The following is an 18822-nucleotide window of genomic DNA, read 5'->3' as shown; positions in this document are numbered from 1 at the left end:
GCCACTGTGCCATCAGTTAATTGCACTGCAGCCCAATAACAGCTACTAGGTTAAACATGTCTCTAGAGGAATGTTTATTTCCAAGGCTTGTAGTGTGTTCCCCATTAATATGACCTGCATCTGCATAATCTACTGAAGTCTCTAGTGCTGACTTTTCACTCATACTAATGGTGTTAATTAGCCACGCGAGTTGTTTGGTTTTTGTTGACAAGAGCATCACCGCACTTTCTCATTAAAATCTCCACCCTTACGGCTTGTTCACAAGCAACTACACAATTCCCCGGATTGGTCTGGAAATGATCGTTTTACTCTGTCATCGCTCTCGCCCACGTTTAGACCAAAAACACGCCGCAGCTGTCCCTGCGTACCTCTGTAACAAGCCCCACGAGGCGGCACCTCAGGCCACCTCAGAGACCGCTCACATCAGTTCAGGCAGAGGTCCAAGTCAACAGGCCCGACCCAATAAAGCTCACAGGGCTCCCCGCTGCCTGGGAGCAGCCTCTCAGCTCGCCTCATAATTATTCTTTGGGCCCTGTTAAGAAGCCAGAGACTCTCTCCTTGCCCCATTACTCACACAGAGAGCCAAAGATGCTGCATAGAGGCTCCCCAGGCTGCACTATCACAAAGCCACAGCGGTGTAGGTAGAGGCGTACGTGCAAACAAACGCTCGGGCTCAAGTTGTATTTTAATGTTAAACATTCCGTCACTATCACCCACACAAAGTGATTAAGATGCTTTTCTCACAGCGAAACAGCTTGAAGCTTTTAGCTGGATGAAGGATAAAAATCCTCGATGCGCTCTCAGATTCAATCACTCCTGTGTTTGTTTAACGAGATCTAAGTTTAAGAAAAAAAAGGGGGGAAAAAGGCTGATATGGCTTTTGGGTTTAGACGTGCCACTTTGCTGCCTGGGATTTCAGTCATTACCACAGACCGGGAGAGCAGCTTTATTACCTGCACGTTTGCAATGGTTGGTTCAGAAGGAGAAGAAGTGACAAAGCAGCAAATTACAGCTTTTAAATCGGTAAGTTGTGTGCTTGTGGGGAATCTTGGAGGGTGTGGTGTTTTCTCAGGTCCCTGCGGCCGAGCATAAGGTGAAAATAAACTTGAGCCTAGATGATGACATTATCGGTAATCTAGTTCTCACTCATCAAGCATGCGAGCCAGCCACTCACATGAACACTGAAAAAGTAGCAATCATTAAAGAGAAAATGAGCCAGAAACCTGTCAAATGTTATACGGTAACCCGTCATCCCACGAGCCACATCTGACGGCGTGACGTGGAAATTCAGGAGGGGAAGAAAAAAAAAAAATCCACAGTGTGTGACGCTACCTGATGGCAACATTAGACAATCTGCTGTGTGTCTTGCAAACACTTATAATATATGCCAACGTGACAGTGACATTTGCTTTAATTGGGTTATTTGCACAGTGATTAAAATGGATCATGAAGGACAGATTTCTATATGATGAATTATATTTCACAATGTCTACTACAGATTTATGGGATTAGGCGTGACCGTGATGCCAATCAGCCCATATGCTGGATTTTAATAAACTGGAGCCCTGCACTGAATCTATAAATCTAAATAATTAGCCAACAGAAGCAGTTGTCAGAGCTGGTACATGTCTTATTAAGCAGAGAGAGAAAACAGGTACATACATCAGTATCAAAGCTAACATGGGGCTGATCTGGCACGGATAACACTTTAAACTCCAAATGCATGGACGCTCACGCACACCTGCTCTGATGCAAACGAGCTGTTTGCTTTTTTTGTAATTTATGATCACATCGCTCTTGTTGATTTAGCAAACTGCCTTAATTCAAGACGCTGTTGCTTACCCACATTTATTCCACAAATAAAAGAAAAAGGAGGGAACAATACCTGAAATCAACAGGAATCTGTGATCGTCTCTGGACCTTTTATGAGAGCCTACATTTCAAAGCCTAATCGCCCCTCTTTTTATTCATTTGAAGGAGTGTAGCTGCTGCACACAGTTTAGCAGAAATGTAGTGCTTCAAACCTTGGTTAGTACAATAAATGACAAGGTAAAAGGTTTATTTTTATGTTTTTGAAATCCTGCTAAAGATGCACCTCAGTAGGCAGAACATGTTGGGTAAACAACAGTGAATTTGCTCTGTAGTTTATATTTAAAATGATATCATTGTTATTACATGGGGGCTGTTGGGGGCCTCTGTAGGAGCACAGAGGAGCAGCAGCACAGCCTGTGAAGCTCACGGTGAAGCAACTGTTTATGTAATTTTGGCTGCCACGGCACTGCAGAGCCTCAAACAGGAGGAGATCAGGGGAAGAGACTGCACTGGAGGGGTGTGGACTGAGGGAAAGCATGAAGGCAAAGAAGAGCCACCATGTAGTCTTTCAAGCAATAGCACCATCTAGTGGTCAGCACAGAAAATAAAAACAGGGGTATTCATTAAATTTTGGTTTAGCGGTGACTCTTGCTTTTAATTACATCCCGCTCCCTTTGTAGGAGCTTGTGTAAGAACTTGATTTGAGGCTATATCTTATAATACTGTGAATAAAGCTCTGTGGCTTAAAAACACTGCAGTGAAAAGTGAGAATAGTAAGAACGAGAGTGCAAATGGACTTAATTATCCTTTAAAGCAGATTATAAAACCTGGATTACAATTAGGATGCCGGTTCCCTGTCTTAGTTAGACATCTTTATGAGTTTTAAACCAAGGTTTGCAATGAATAAACAGAATCTCTCAGTTACTAAGTCACCAAGTTTCTCAGTTGTGGTTTAAATGTTTTAGCAGTCCACAAATCAAAGATGCACAAGTGATATGAAACTTGACTCTGTCATACAATTATTATATCTATATATAGTTTATATCATGAGAAAGGTCATTTAAGTATGCCACTGGTTTTGGTGTTAGACAGATTTTCCCACACAACCATTTTTTGGGTTTACAGAGAACGGTCCGAAAAGGAGAAAATATCCAGTGAGCTGCAGTTCTCGGAAACGCCTCGTTGATCACAAGAAGCGTCACAACTGGTTCCTGAAGACGACAGCGAGCTGTCTGTACTCAAACGGGCTCCAGTGTCCAGATGTCAATCCAATAGACCACCTTTGGGATGTGGTGGAACTGGAGATTGACATCGTGGATGTGCAACAACTGTGTGATGATGTCATTTCAATATGGACAAAAATCACTGAGGAATGTTTCTAGTACTTTGTTGGATTTATGCCACAAAGAATTCAGGAAGTTCTGGTGCTCTGCTTTGAATGTAATTTTTATTAGTCCAAATGTTTCCCAGCTGCCATGTACGCTTTACTTATGTTTCAAAGTGGCTCAAAAATCTTCAGCTGTCACAACTGGATAGAAAATGTTTTGACAGTTTTGAGATGTGTCGGTTTCAGATGACTGACGACTGCCACACTAGAAAAACAGTGGTGAAGAGTGGTGCAGTTTCCTTATCAAAAATCCTGATGATTAAACATACTTGGAGGGCATATCTGGAGAGAATATATGCAGGTCACAGGTTAAGTGTAAGAGAAATGATTTCTTTAATTGCTCTATGATTGGAAAAATTACAGAAAGAAGTGCAAAGAACATAAAACATTCACAACAGGAAGCGAAACCCCAGAAAACAAGCGGGTCACTTGTAGATGGGTTTGAGGCTGGATTTTATTTAGTCCACTTTTAAAATGTACATTTCTCTTGAGATTCATTAAAAAAGATAAAGCATCATCAGCTTTGCAGTCCATTTCACAAAGAGACTGCAATAAAGGAAAGAGTGAAGTAGAAGGAAGATGACTTAGTAGGCACATCTTTCAAACGATACATGTTAAATCTAATTGATGGCAAAATATGTACAGCTATGAGTTGTTTCTTTGTTTTTTTAAAATCACGTGGCAGCACATGCTTGGGATTTCTGCGGGAGAGCCGACAGTCAAGTAAAGCAGGGATGTATGCAGGCGAAGACTTTCCGTCTCTAAAATATGCATCAAGTTGACTGCACGAGGCAGTCAATTTCCCAAAACTGTATGCCAGTTCAATTTAAAATAAATTAAACCTAAGTGGAGAGAGAAATGAGGAAGAGAAAGGAGAAATGAACCTGTGAAACTAATTGACCGCTTGTCAAACTAAGCATTTTAGCAGACTTTAGCAAATGTTCCTCCATATCAATCAATACTGAGCTAAAAAAAGGAAAAAAAATGGACAAGACATCCACCTGATACAATAACTCGAGAAATAAATTAGAAATGGAAAGTTGCATTAATATGCATTCATAAAGAGTACCTGATTTTTCTCTCTCTCTTTCTCTCTCTCTCGTTTTGATACCTTTGCATAACTTAGAGAAAACCTGTCACGTTCTTTTAAAAACTCACAGTAATTCATTCATTTATCACAAGTGCTGATACCATCGAGTCAGGTACGGGATTCTACCCTGCAGAATCCATATACCTTAGAGTCAAACATGCTGGATATTCCATACAAATAAAGGACACTTTTCCTGTTTATATACATAACACTATTGTACAGTCTTTGCACTTCCATTACAACAGATCGAAGCATCTTCACTTACTGAATAAATGGAAATCGAATCATGTTCAGTGGATTAAAAACCTCAAGTGAATCCGAAGCTTGAATTTTAGTACAGGTGCCTAAGCAAGTGGAAGAAAAATCTAAAGTAATGCTTCTCTGAAATTTTGTCGTACTGGCTTTCCGGTTTGAAGTTCGCCTTAGACACAGTTCGGGGTCAGTTTCCTGAGCTGCTAACAGTGTCCATGGTAACTTCACCCTGCTTAAACAGCAGGAAAACAAAAATACAAAACAAAAACACAACACCGTTAACATGCTATGCTAACTTTTAGTGTTGCGCTGACAGAGCTGTGATCATGTTATAAAGTGTTTTCACTTGCACTCCAAAACGACATCAAACAGCATTACAATTTTTAGGAAATGTTAACTCTGGATCAGCCCACAGGCCGCTGAAAGGTGAACAACGACATAACTAATCCGTAAAGAAGGCAGTGAATGTTCAGAGTTGGTGAGTCTGCTCAGGTCAAATCCTGCAAACAAGTCCAGTCTTTCCACATGCTCTCAAACTGCATACAGCTTATTCCTGGACCACGCCCCTTTCTACAGCTGTACACACAGCGTTCCTTTAAGCCCGACAGCAGTGTAAACTAAACAACGTTGAGTGGCTATGACGCTCCACTGGCTCTTACACACTAGGGATCTTGTTAGGTTGGAACGGGACAGCTGCATCGTCCCAAAAGGAAAACCAGAACCAGCATTAGTGTGGAAGCTGTGGCGTTTTGGTAGTTTAGAGTGGGTTGGGTGGTGGGGTTGTATTGTTGGGACAACAGGGTCACTTGGGTCCTTTAGAGGGGGTATCTGTCTCTGTCAATTGGCGGCCATCGCTCCAGGCTTCCCGGGTGCTCTTAAGGGCCTGTGTTCGTTGCTGGTCCACAACTACATAGTCGACACGCTCGTCTGATGCTGTGATGCCAGTTCCGTTGCTTTTCATCTGAGGAGAGATGAGGTCAGTCTTAAAAGTTTGGCCATACATTTCCTCTGATTTAAAACGTGTGGTTTGGAGTATGGGTGCTGGTAAGTTCCTACCTTCCTAGGTGGGGTAGACTTGCCGGAATCGAGATCCAAGTCCAGGTATTCTACCTGTTTGTCTCCCTTCGGTTTTACCACAGGGCTACTCCCACCATCAGCATTCATGGGCGGAGCAAGCTTCGTGATCTGCGTAAGTCAGAAAAGGACATTTTTTTTATTTTTTTTTTAAATTGATAGAGTCACAGAGAAACACAGCTCATATTCAAATGCACCAATGTGTTGTCACAATGTCTAAAATATTCATGCAAATAGGTTCAGGTCTGAGAGCCCTAATCCATCTTTAGAGGGTGTTTTTGCACATAGGGTTACAAAAACTCGTCATCAAAAGTACAACTGTTGGGCACCAGTTTACCTCACTGGGTGAGGCCTTGCTCCTTCAATTTACTATTTACTCTTTGCTGCGAGGCTGTCAAAATCGAGGCAAAAAAAGCCCCCCAAAATATATGTATTATTTTAAAAAGACTGCACTTGTAGAGGAATGAACATATTCAATCAGTGACCATCTTTTCACGTAATTTGTCCCGTTACTGACGATGGTTTCAAATTTTTAAAACAAAGAAAATTTCTACTTTAGGCATTGTGACAACAACTTGGGCCTGTAATTAGCGTTAATTGTGAAATACAGGTACGATGGAGAGATTAATTTGAATTAGGATGGTGACACAAAACTAAGAAATTCTAATTGTAAGGAAAGTGATGGTACATAACGTCTGAAAATTCACTGCAACCTTTATATTCAAGCCACGGCTTGTAGGTGGTTTTTGCACAGCAAAGTCTTCGTACTTTCTCATCTCACAATAGCACCCAAAACTGACAGGGCGGGCTATGCACGTCTAACCTGGCAACCCTGCTCACCTCCTCTATGGTGTCAAGTTCCTCCACCTCCCTCTTTACAGGGGTGATGGGGACTGTGCAGTAGAATGACTCCTCTCTACACAGAGTAAGAAGAAAGGAGTTGCAAAGGATGAAAGAAAAAAGGAGGAGAAAACAGCAGGTGGTTAAGAACAAAATGCAGGAATAAGGATGACGATGGTAGAGAAATGAGAAACTAGGGAGAAAGCAAGAAATTAACAAGACTGATAAAAGTTCAGGAGGTCAGCAGACGATAGTAAAGCAAACGTTGGAAGAAAGTAAAAAAAATTAACAGCAAAAAAAAGAAACGGGAAAAAAAAGGAAAACTGTGAATCGATTACCCAAAGTGTAAGAGAAAGTATCCCCGTAGGTAGAAAAGTCAGCTCATATAATAGCATTATCCTTCAGAAAGAGCAGTCAATTTAAAATGAGACACATTAACTTTATTTCTTAATAGCCAATATTCCGATTTAAGACAACACCTGAAAAGTAAATGAAGAGAAAGAAGGAGCATAAAGAAAGCAGAGCAGCGGGGCGAAAGCAGAACTGCAAAGAAACAGGTTGAAGTGGCGAGGAGTCCATCTGCAGCAGCCAGTAATTTGTCCGCACTAATGTGTGGCTTAGGGAGAAGAGCACTGGAAATGGGATTTCTTAATAGTTTCAGTAAGCAATTACAGCTCAAAATTGCAAGTTGCATGGTGTATGATCCTCCAAACTGTCTGCCTCAAACTAAAGCTTCTGCTGTGTTTATTTGTGTGTTTGCAGATTTAATTTAAACGAGATGAAACTGATTGCAGACACCACAAAAATAAAAATAAAAATATTTAAAAAAAAAAAAAATCACACATTTATCAGATTTTTCCATTAGCTTTGATTATCTGTGAATAGAAAAAGAAAAGAGAAAAGTAATCTCTGTATCAGAGTATAGTTGTGTGTTACATACTGCTTCATCTGTGGACATATTAGGGTTCATGGCTACGTAATTCGGTTCAGTAGAGTCCTCGGAGTCAGTGCTGGAGGCCGTGCTATGCACTGACGGGGGTCTCGTTGGCATTGGAAACCTAGAAGGACTAAGCAGCATTCACAATGTTTACACACTGACTTCCCAGAAATTACAGTCTCTGGTGAGCACAAAATATAATACAGACATAACAGCCCAAACCCACTGCAGCCAGAAGAGTCCCTACAGCACAAAAGCACACAAATAAACCTCGTCTCAGATAAGCCAACAAACTTCCTTCAGTATAATACAGAATCCTGTTTTATGAGCAGTGCTACTTTGGTCACAGAGTGACTACAGTAAAGCATGAAGTATTAGTGCCTACATCTTTAGTTAATTGGATCTACTACAAAAGGGCACGTTCACACCAAAAGAAAAATAAACTTTCACTGCATGTTGTGGCAGTGAGAATAAAAAAACAGGACAATGAAGACATAACATTAGCTGCTATACACATGCAGTATTTGTAAGGTTCTTAACAGGGAGCGAGGCACGTTGTGTCTTCTGGGACAATGATCTTGCTGCAAAGAGCTGTGTGAACATGCCCTTATTTGTTAGCCAAACACTGAACTATAGAGAAGCTGAGGAACGTCTTAGGTACTTACTCTCGAGCGAACGACCGTGTCACAGGTGAGCGAACAGGCGTGCTTGGCTCATCCCATTCTGGCACTGGTTTGATCTCTAGTGGAGCAGGTTTTACTGCAGGAAGGAACACACAGCAGTCAGTCACTGCTTGAGAAGCATCCTTAAACTGTACATAAAGACTGACAGAGGTCAAGAGCAGCACAAATGTTTATATTTTGGAGATCTGTGTGTGTATTAAACCGGACTTTTAAATGACAAAACCATATTCAAATCTAATCAAACCAAGATTACAACTAGTGCCCAATGTGCAACTCTGTTTAGATGTCAGCCAGGGATGGATGATTTCCCAAAGCTTCTGTTAAAGGGACTGGACTAAATGCTTTAAGCAGGCAGTGGCAGTATATGCAGTGGGTGAGAAACTTAAGAAAAAACTTATATAAAGCGTCTTATTAAGATAGTGGGCAACCTTGCACTATGGCACTGGTTCTCAGAGTTTCTGGAAGTCATTTTTTCTCATTTGGTGTCTTGATGGGGTTTACGGGGAGTGCTGTTTAAGAAGCCAGCCTGAGCCTCCCATAGACATTGAAATGGACTCAGAATTACTTGGTGATTGTATCAGTCCCCTCATGCCCTAAGGGTAAGGTACTGTCCTCCTATAAGATAACACTTCAGGACAGAAGTGTTATCTTATAGGAGGCAAGAAGAGTCGAAGTTACACGTGCACTAAACCTGTGCATAATGCCCTGCACAGTACAAAAGAGTTGCACGATCACTTCACTGCAGATGGTCAAGAGCTTTGGGATTTTCCCCAAACATCGCCTGTATGTACGGAAGCAAGCGATATCTCTTTTATTAGATAATATCGTTGTTCAATTTCCTCCTGAAGAGAAGTCTACTCTTTTCCAAAGCCCTGTGTGAATGCTTCACTGACAATAAGTGTGTTCTGGCTGTTACATCCCAATGTGTTATGAAAGTAAAATGTGTTGAACTGCAAACAAAAACACAGACACAAATGTTTGAGAAGAGAAACGTTAGTGAGTCATTTGGCTCCACGGAAGAACAAAATCACAGTGAAAGTGAGGAAATATTTAGGTTAAGTTGGTAGAAATGGTTTATTTTGAAAGGCGTGTTATGACTCTTAATGAGCTTCGAAGATGTAACAAGTGCAATCCACCATGCGTGAGGCACACACTCATCCATCCCCTGCTGGGATTTAAAATGATTAGACTGGATTAATGCAACACCTCTGACACTTCATACACTTCATATTTTTAGAACACACACACACACACACACACACACACACACACACACACACACACACACACACACACACACACACACATCCCTGAAGAACAAAAATTTAAAAATCCCCACTGTACATTTACTTACAGCATGCAGAGAATCAAGATGAAGTAGAGATTGAAAAGGTCACAGAATGAAAAGTATTCAGATGCACGGCAGTTCAGTGTGGTGTACCTACCCTTGCGTCGTCGACTTGGGAATTCACCTACGGTTTGAGAGTCTGTTCGCTCTAAACCCGCTCTTATTATTTTAGGACTGTGACCTGATTGGTGAAAGAAGACTTTGCTGATTACAACATCTTTTTGGAGATCACAACAGTTCAGCCCTACTGTAACAACTGCTCTGCCATGCAAAGCGAAAGAGACGAGACTTTGATGAAGAAGAGCAAAACTGCAACCTCACGTACACCAATTTACCTTTTTTTTTTTTTTTTGCACAGCACACTTCAAGAGGATGATTGTCATGACAACAGCAGACCCATACTGCCCAACATGCACCTCACTCCATGCACCACGGCTTCCCACACAAAGACTGACATCACAGCTGTGCATGCACGACGAGCTGTGTATAAGCACTGAGAGAACACTGAGAAATCATGTCATGTTGACGAGAGCTCGGACCAATCTGCAGAACAGAGCAACTTGAGGATGACACGCACTGCTCCTTTTGCACACTGATCACAACATTTTTCTGCGGTGCTGTCAGAAATGCGCTGCGATTGCAGACGAAGATAATTCATTTTAATGGATCCACATATAGCGGAAATAAGATGCCGTTTGCTTTGAATACACTTGTCAAAGTGTTTGCAACATACGGCTCAGACATCCAAAGCAGAGAGGAAAGTGCACGAAGATGAAAAGAGGTTGCAGAGATTCAGATTAGTCTAGAAAATGGAAGAAGTGGATGGCTCATTTTAAATATAGAAATGAAAAACATCACAGGGCTGTTTAAAGGCTGTGGACAGCTACAGGTACCTTGGTGTTCATCTGAACAACAAACTGGACTGGACTCATAACTCAGACGCCCTCTACAGGAAAGGGCAGAGCAGGCTGTACCTGCTGCGGAGACTCAGGTCGTTTGGAGTGGAGGGCCCTCTCCTGAAGACCTTCTATGACTCTGTGGTGGCCTCAGCCATCTTTTATGGTGTGGTCTGCTGGGTGGGCAGCATCTCTGCTGGGGACAGGAAGAGACTGAACAGGCTGATCCGAAGGGCCAGCTCTGTTCTAGGATGCCCTCTGGACCCAGTGGAGGTGGTGAGTGACAGGAGAATGGTGGCTAAGCTGTCATCCCTGATGGACAACATCTCCCACCCCATGCATGAGACTGTGACGGCACTGAGCAGCTCCTTCAGTGGGAGACTGCGGCACCCACGGTGTGGGACGGAGAGATTTCGCAGGTCTTTCCTCCCCACTGCTGTCAGACTCCACAACAAAGACTTTTGCAGCTGATCAAACACACAAACCCACACATGTGCAATAAGACTGCTATCGTGCAATTCTTCTTCTGACGAAGTTGTGTTTTGTATTTTCCTACTCAGTTGTATATAGTATTTGTATTTCTATTTTATTCTATTGTATATATTATTTTATTTTATTTTATTGTATTTTATTGCATTCCAGTGTTTTCTAATTTCTGCTACATAACTTTGCACTTTTGCTGTAACAAAACAAATTTCCCACCTGTGGGACTAATAAAGGCCATCTTATCTTATCTTATCTTAAAGGTGATGCGACATCCTACCCATGCATAACAATGAATACACCAATGGTCTCTACTTTAAAAAGCTAAGGTCCAAAAGACAATCAGCACATAATGATGCTCCTAAAAAGCAACATCACTAACATTAATATAATACCATTTAAGGATATCAGTAAAAGATAAGAGTTTATATTCTTATTCATGTCTATGTGGCATTTTCTAACACAAAAAGCAGCTGCGCGCAGATCCAAATATCTAAAACCTGTGATCCAAGTAGAGTAAATTTATGCCAGGAGCAGTGGGATTGAACACTGGATAAATGTATTTTAATGAGAATTTTTAATATTAGCTCAAAAAAAGTGTATGAGATAAAACAATATTTAAAAAAAAAACATAGAAAACATAAAAAAGCAAAAAGATTTGGGCTTAAACAAGAATACAAAACTCAAACTTGACTACAAACATTTACAATTAGCATTTTTATTCGTCTGCTGCCAAAGATATTCACAAGTGTAAAACCAAGTTTTATTAGCAGTGAGGATTAGGACTTTTTTTTTGTGTGTGTGAGAGAAATAATAATCACTTCAAAGCGGTTGCTTGAAAAGCAGCCACTTGATTTGATTTTTTTATTTAGACATAGCAGTTCAGCAATGAGCAAAGCCAAACTTGGAGCTGACTGACTCAAGGGCCACGTGAAAGGGAGAATTCCCAATCGGGAAACGTAAAACCCCAGAAAACTGCTCTGTTTTCGACAGCGACAGTAACAGTCCTGGCTTTTGGTGTGCCTCTGTGATCATTTCCCATCATTCTGCAACTCTTTCAGTCTATGAGGGCCCCAATCAAAAGGCTCCATTCAGATGCTGGGAACAAACGGGATGGAGGTGGCCAATTAAGGCCTCGATCACTCCGTGGCACAGACAGTAGACCCCTCCGAAATGGCTAGCAGAGCCTCACGGGAGCTCGAGGCAAACACGCTTTTGACAAGGAGCTAACTGTGCTGGATGTAATCAGATGTAGGGCAGTAAACTAATTCATCAAGAGGTGAAATAAGCTGGTCAAGGACGGGCGCAGAGGAAGACGGTGGTATTTAATACACCAGAGAGACCAAGGAAGACAAAATGAGAGAAACATTTTTCCACATTAATTATGACAACAACTAAAGCAGGATGAAAAATGACACCGCTCTGAGAATGAAATTTGGTACAGATGGCTTTATGACCATGAGCCAGCCACTGAGGGAATAGCAGCAGAGTGTGAGACAAAGCACGTACAGTTGGTGCATTAGTGAACGCTGAGCATACTAAACTAAGCTCACAGCAGCAACAAACTCACACACCAACCCCCCTGAAGCAACAACTCCACACCCACACTCACACACATCATTTATGAAGTCACAGCTATGCATGCAAGCACACCTACTATCCGCTCACCTTTGCGATCGGGTTTGAGATTTCGGTCCACAGGCGGGGGCTGGCACTCACTAAGCAGCGGCCTGCGGGGAGGGGTCTTTGGGCTTGAGCGAAATCCCATGTGGGCGGGTGGAGGAACCTGTTTTCCCAGGGATGAGAACTCCATAGTACCTGGGGTCATGGGGACGTAGTTGGTTTCGTGCATTGGCTCTGGCAAACTGCCCGAGTGATGATGTGACGGTGAGTTGGCACTCATGGGCACGTAGTTTTGGTCGACCTCTTCTGCAGAATGGCTACCCACTGGCATCATTCCTTTGCTTTTCTGAGGGTGACATGGGAAAACGGATTAACATACACATTTCCCCCCAAAGCCACAGAACGATTATCCAGCAGTTACACTTGAAATACTCACAAAATAGGTGTTGAAGCTTTCATTGAAGTCAAACGAGCAGCTTTTGTCAGAAGGGAATGATCTAGGAATGTCATAGCAGTCCTGGGATCCAAAGTCTACAAAAAGCACAACCATGATTACGATACTGTTTATAAACAGCCCCTCTACACAGTGAGCAGCAAATGATGTGTACTGTACATTATTAGCCTTCTTTCAGGCCCATTTATGCTACAGGACAATTCCCACATAACAGTTGTCCTCTATTGTGTGTTAAGTGTTTTCATGACTTTGCAGATTTAGTTAGTCTGTGAGACAAAGCTCAAAGGCACTATGTAAGCACTCTACTTTGCAGCATGTAATTACTGTATTTTTTTATTTTTATTGTCATCAGGTACTCATGCAGTTGCTAATGCATTCCACTTATGACCACAAGAACCACAACAGTGCGAGAAAAAGCTTTGAAGACAAATGAGAGTCTCATCCGGGGAAGAGTAAGAGGGAGGGGGGAACATTATAAAGAGACATGAGACTGTTTTGGCTCTCCATCACTCCCCCTGTGGCTACCATGCAAGTCTCCCAAGTGGCTCGAGTTTGCTGCAACTCGCTCCAATCTGTGCCGAAGCCATCTCACAGCAGGGGCTGCAGGCCAGCAGAGACCGGTGCTTCTGAGACCGGCGTGGTGTGTTAGATGCGTCCTACAACAGCACGTTCACCTTGTTTTTATTACTCAGTTATTTGTTTTTCCATGGAGTTCTTTCTAAATAAGGACATCCTGTGTAAAAAAAAAATCTTTTTTATGAGGTTTCTTAAGTAAATAAACTATAAAAAATTATAATATTTGCTCAAATTAAAAAAAGTGGTTTTTTCCATAACAGTGCAGCCCTGCCCTAGACACAATGATCAGCTCTGTCACGAAGACACAAAGCAAAAAGGGGAAAAAATACACAAATGCCCCAAATTTATTGGGGGAATAACCACTGCTCATCTAAAAGAATAACACAAGACCCATTTTGCAATTCCGATTCTCACCACAAGAGGGAGAAGCAAGAAGAATCTACACCATGAGTTTCCCTTCTCTTGCCAGACTATTTTAAGGCTCTGTAAAAAGGATGTTGGCCATGGATTAAAGAACTGTTATTAAAAAGGAAACTCAGAACATTTTTATCTGCTTTTGTTAGATTTTGGTGCAACAAATCTTCATAAGATTAAATAATACAATATCCTGTCCACCACATATATGTGCCGTATTGTCCAAAAGGTAAAGGTGAGAATAGGTTTTGAAGTGAAAATAAAGTGAAAAGGGCACCACAAACAAATAAACCTCTACAATACAAACCTTTGCGGAGGCGTGAACAGTCCACAGTGCCAATAGTGTTGCTGCGTAAAGCCTTACTCCCAGCGCTTGTGGGCACACAGTAGTTTCCATCTGTCTCTGAGGCTGATCGAGGCACACTATAGGTGTCTGTAGGTGAGCGCTCAGCAGGAGGCGGTGGGAGTCCTGAGCTGGAACTGAGGGAAGGCTTGGGTGGTCTGGGAGGAGGCACTACATCTCCCCCGCTTTCTGAGCCTCCTACCCCTGTGTTCGATACTGTGCGGGGCACTTGGTAGGTGCTGTTTGCACCGGGTGTGGGCGGGATGTCGTAACTGATAGAAACGTTGCGCATCTGTGTCTCCACTGAGGGCTTCCGTGTCGGCGTGTTGAAGACATAAAGGTCAGAGGCATCCGCGCCGTCTGGATGAGCCGGAGGGGAGGAGGCTGACTTGGGGAGCAGCACAGTGTCCTGGGAGTAGCTGCGAGGAAGATGATAAAAGCCGCTGTCAGTTGAGAGTGAGGCACCGCGTGATGGAGGCGAGTCATAGATGGAAGGGGCGGACACAGGAGTCTGGTGCGGTGGGAAGAAGCCATTGTGTGAGGTGTGTTTAGCCGAGGAAGTGGAGGATGTAGGCGTGCGGTGAGATGGAAGGTTGTCATTCAGGTCTGTCTCTGAAGAGGTAGACTTGGAGCACTCAGCATGAGCTCTGATAACACAATACACATAAACACCAGACAATTAATACCCAAAGTAAAATATGTTGATTTGCAGATCACACAGTCACAGTAAGCCAAAAACACTAGTACACAAAAGCTATGTTAGTAACTAAGTCATATCCAGACAGCTTTTATCATTAATCTTTTGCAACTCTTGCCATGTCAGCACGCTTTTGTGGATAAAGTGGAAGACTGAGGTTCTTGGTAACTGTTTCTAAACATGCAGGAAATAACACAATTATTACAATGTTAGGCAAAACATCCAAGTCTTCTTCTGATTAGACGGATGGCCTTTTGCTAAACAAATGCAACCTAGATTTAATAACCGTCATTTACATTTACAACATTTACAAGTGTTTGGAGAGCTGTCTTCCATGCGTGTGCAACACTCCACACAAGCAGGCAGTTCCAGCTGGATTGGCTGGCCACTCACAGGCTAGCCTGTGGAGGAACAGTCTTGCTCTCACACTCCTCCAGGAGCAAATACTCCTGGTCCCCCTCCAAGAGAGAGTGATGCTCCACTGAGCTACACACAGCATACGGCAGAGACAAGGACAGGAGTGGCAATACAGTTGAAAGTATACAAAAAGAATAAATGGCTTGGAAACCACACTGAGAAATGCTTAGCTCACCATGCGACACTCCAACACAGCGAATATTGAGACTTGAACCTATAAAAGAAGCATATCCAGACACAGTCTCACCTGCTGGGTTCAGGCTTTTTGCTCTCACAGTTAGCAAGCCACAGGTAATCCTGGGGCTCCTCTGAACTGGACTGTGAGTCCAGGTGTCGCACGCTGACTGGCTGGTAAGGGGCCGGCACATTGGTAAACACTCCTGGACCTGGGTGTGGGGCGTTTTCCACCACCAGTCCCATGGCAGACTGGTGAGCAGCTTTTGCTGCATCTGGAGGACAAAGAAGTGAAAGCTGAGGATAACTCCTGTCAAAACTTAATGTTATTTAGTGAGTAGTACACAGAACTAAAGAGTGAAATACAGTAAAGCTGTCTCCATAACTGACCACAGAAGGTCAGGGCACCACCAGTGAATTAATGTCTAATCAGCAAAAAAAGGGACAATTTAATGAATGACTAAGATTGATTTCTTACACTGATCACACAACTAAAAAATGGCCACAAAAAAAAAAAAAAAAAAAAAAAAAAAAATGCCAATAAGACCTGTCACATGTGGCTCAGCAGATGTCAGTAAATGCCTGCTTCACAGTTTTAAGTCCAACACCAGCAGAGCACATTAGCATTTCTGCTACATTTCCAGCTGTTTATTCAACTTTGACTCCGCGTGCATTCGCAGTCACTGACGAAGGGCAAGGAGCTGCACCTACTGTGGGCCTGTGAAACCCACTGAAAGTGAAAGAGAGGCCAGAGATGGTATTAAGCACAAAGTAAAAGTAAACTGTATGTGCCAATGTCAACCCTAGCAAACTAAACTTGGACCCAAGCTGTTTCCTAGCAACCCAATTCCAACGTAACGCTCAATTGTTTCCATTCACGCTGACACTACGTCAACTTTGCGCCTGTATAATGTGTGAACTTGAGCAGCTGATGTATGTACGCACATTCTGACAAACAGATGTGTGTCCCTCTACTGTGTATATCAAACCAAACCTCAAATTAAGGTCGTTAGCCTGCAGCTAAAACACTGTTACTGACTGACCCAACAAGCCACAACAACCTACTACAATCACGATAACCTCACTTCCTTCTTAGGCAGAAATCCCACAGGAAATAAATCCAAATGCAGCACACTGCCCAGCATGAGGCCAGGAACACCGGCACAAGCAACTCATGTCAAATTAAAGCAGCCGGATGCCACCGATATCGCGACTCTGCGTTAGCCTCCATCATTTCATGTATAACACATGTCGCCCGAATAAAAGCTTTGTGTTGACAGTCTACTTTCTGTTTTTTGCTTTCCAACAAGCTACTCCTCAGACATCATTTTTAAAGGTCTCTCTGCTTTCCCACATGATGAGCTACTAAACAAACCTGCTGCTCAAGCTGATTGTTCTACTGCACTCAGAGCCAAGATAGCTGATGCGTATATGTGTTTTCATTCCACATTTCTCTACTTTTTTCTCCTTTTTCACAGCTCTCCTCCCACACTCTTCTATAACTGATGTGGTTTTATCTCATGCAAGGTCCCCGAGTTCTCTTCTTTTAAAAGTCAGTTTCTCTCTTTTACGTGCATCATTTGCTCCTCTCATCTCCTCCACTATGTCCTTGTCTTTTTTTTTTTGACATTTGTTTGTTGAAGCTTTAAGTGCTGATTCATACAGGAAACGGGAAAATCCCCTCTGCGTGTACTAATCTATACCTCCTACACTCGCTCTGAGAGCCTTCATTCCCCTAGCCCTACTAATGTTCCCTGCCCAGCTATGAAGCACTCTACTGTGGCCACACCCACACGCGACAGAGGAGTGAGAGTTCTGTCTCACATGCAGAGAAGTGCAAGCAAGCACAAAACAGAGAGCCAGGGACATTCTTTTGTACTGAGCGGTGCAAGGGTATCTGCAAAGATATCCGTTTTTACACCCAGGCGCTCCTTTAACGGTCTTACTATGAGTTCGTACATCAGGGTTTTAAAAGCATCTACAGAAAAGGTGCCATCAGTGTTGTTATCATGGTTACCCTGCAACACTAGCTATTTAACAGAGCTTGAAGCATAGTCACACTTTGGAGAGAATGACCTTGGAGGAGTATAATCAGTGACTCAGTTGCCAGGTTTGAAAAGCACCTTTTTCAGAGTTGTGTGGCATGTGAAACAGTGAACATGTGCAACGTCTGTGCCAGTTCTCGCCACACTAAAAATGCTCAGTGCTTCGCTGATGAAGTCAAGAAACTATAGAAGACATTTAGACAATTAGTCTCAAAGGCAGAGCGACAAGAGAGGGAAAGAGGAGTGTTCAAGGGAGAGAGAATTAAAACCAGATAAGAGGAAACGAACGAAAGAAGGCCAGAGAGAGTGACAGGCGTACAATGCTTTTATTATCCGGTACTGGGGGGAAAAAGGAGTAACGTGAGCCACAATACCGCACAAAGTTCAACACATGGATCATTAGACCTTCGCTGAGAACTATGCTGAATAGAGACCTAGAGACATTTAACTGGTTCTATTAGTTCCTTCAGAAAGAAAGATGCAGACCTCTGTAAGGTACAACAGTGACATCCAAAAGAGACCCATCAAATGTAAATCATTTATCCTCTACCTTTATCATGTATTGCTCAGCAGTGGTGATAAACTGGTGTCATGGCTAAAAAGAATCCCCTGCTGCTCCATAGCATCTTCACCATGTCCAGGCACATTGTTGAGAGACACCAGCGTGGACAAATAGTGATTTCCAAACTATCCTGTTGTCATCTTCTAACAGGGGACTCCTTTGACCGCTAAAGCTGCAGTTCTTACCTGCAGAAACTTGCATGGCCATGCTATAGTATCGTTTTGCCTGTTTATGCTGTTGCCATGATATACTGAATCTCACTTTAAAAAAAAAAAAAGCAAAAGGAGAGGTGGTAGATGTTGTTAATACGCTAAAAATTATTCATTGCCGTCCAGTGCTACTACGCTTCTAGTTACTAGGTATGTACATTGTGCATTCTATGGTTATAATGAGATTAGGATTCTAAAAATGGGTTGCTTTAGCCCGATGCTGGGTGGCTGCAAGCCAACATGATGATGTGAAAATATCCGGTGCAGATACAAGGGCCTAACATGTGCCTGTGTACCACTTTTGGTGGCTCAATTCCTGATGGTCTAGGGGCAGTTTGTGGACAAAGAAACACACAAACATGCAAACTGAGATTTTGGGTATTGTGGTGAAACATATAACCAGGTTATTAATTCTGATCTAGGGATGTACTTAAATAAATCACAGCCTGTGCCACAAATGTAACAAAATCATCCTATTTCAAATATCAACAGTTCAAAGTAAACTT

At 42.5% G+C, this 18822-nt stretch overlaps 1 protein-coding gene and 1 long non-coding RNA gene across 6 annotated transcripts in view; one reads left to right on the top strand and one right to left on the bottom strand.

The window, feature by feature from the left end:
* The first annotated feature begins 758 nt into the window (after positions 1–758).
* Positions 759–3833, top strand: LOC120440440. Its single transcript, XR_005613251.1, has 2 exons — positions 759–1023; positions 2938–3833. It is a non-coding gene; the product is annotated as an uncharacterized LOC120440440 (long non-coding RNA).
* Positions 3636–18822, bottom strand: part of gab1 (GRB2-associated binding protein 1) — a 52435-nt gene continuing 37248 nt past the window's right edge. For 3 of the 5 annotated variants that reach the window (XM_031752332.2, XM_031752333.2, XM_039612914.1), the window contains 9 exons: positions 15574–15775; positions 14177–14859; positions 12862–12956; positions 12471–12771; positions 9521–9604; positions 8058–8151; positions 7396–7522; positions 5598–5726; positions 3636–5502 (listed from right to left, as the gene is read on the bottom strand). In XM_031752332.2, coding sequence (XP_031608192.1) covers positions 5344–5502; positions 5598–5726; positions 7396–7522; positions 8058–8151; positions 9521–9604; positions 12471–12771; positions 12862–12956; positions 14177–14859; positions 15574–15775 — 1874 coding nt within the window. In that variant the 3' untranslated portion in view covers positions 3636–5343. Of the gene's footprint in view, positions 5503–5597; positions 5727–6455; positions 6532–7395; positions 7523–8057; positions 8152–9520; positions 9605–12470; positions 12772–12861; positions 12957–14176; positions 14860–15573; positions 15776–18822 lie in introns of those variants that run through there. The other 2 variants (XM_039612913.1, XM_031752334.2) reach the window with 2 other exon arrangements.

This window comes from Oreochromis aureus, linkage group 6 (assembly GCF_013358895.1).
Source record: "Oreochromis aureus strain Israel breed Guangdong linkage group 6, ZZ_aureus, whole genome shotgun sequence".
Taxonomy (NCBI): domain Eukaryota; kingdom Metazoa; phylum Chordata; class Actinopteri; order Cichliformes; family Cichlidae; genus Oreochromis; species Oreochromis aureus.
The sequence above is the reverse complement of the archived record's forward strand: the minus strand, read 5'-3'. Positions and strand labels throughout refer to the sequence as shown.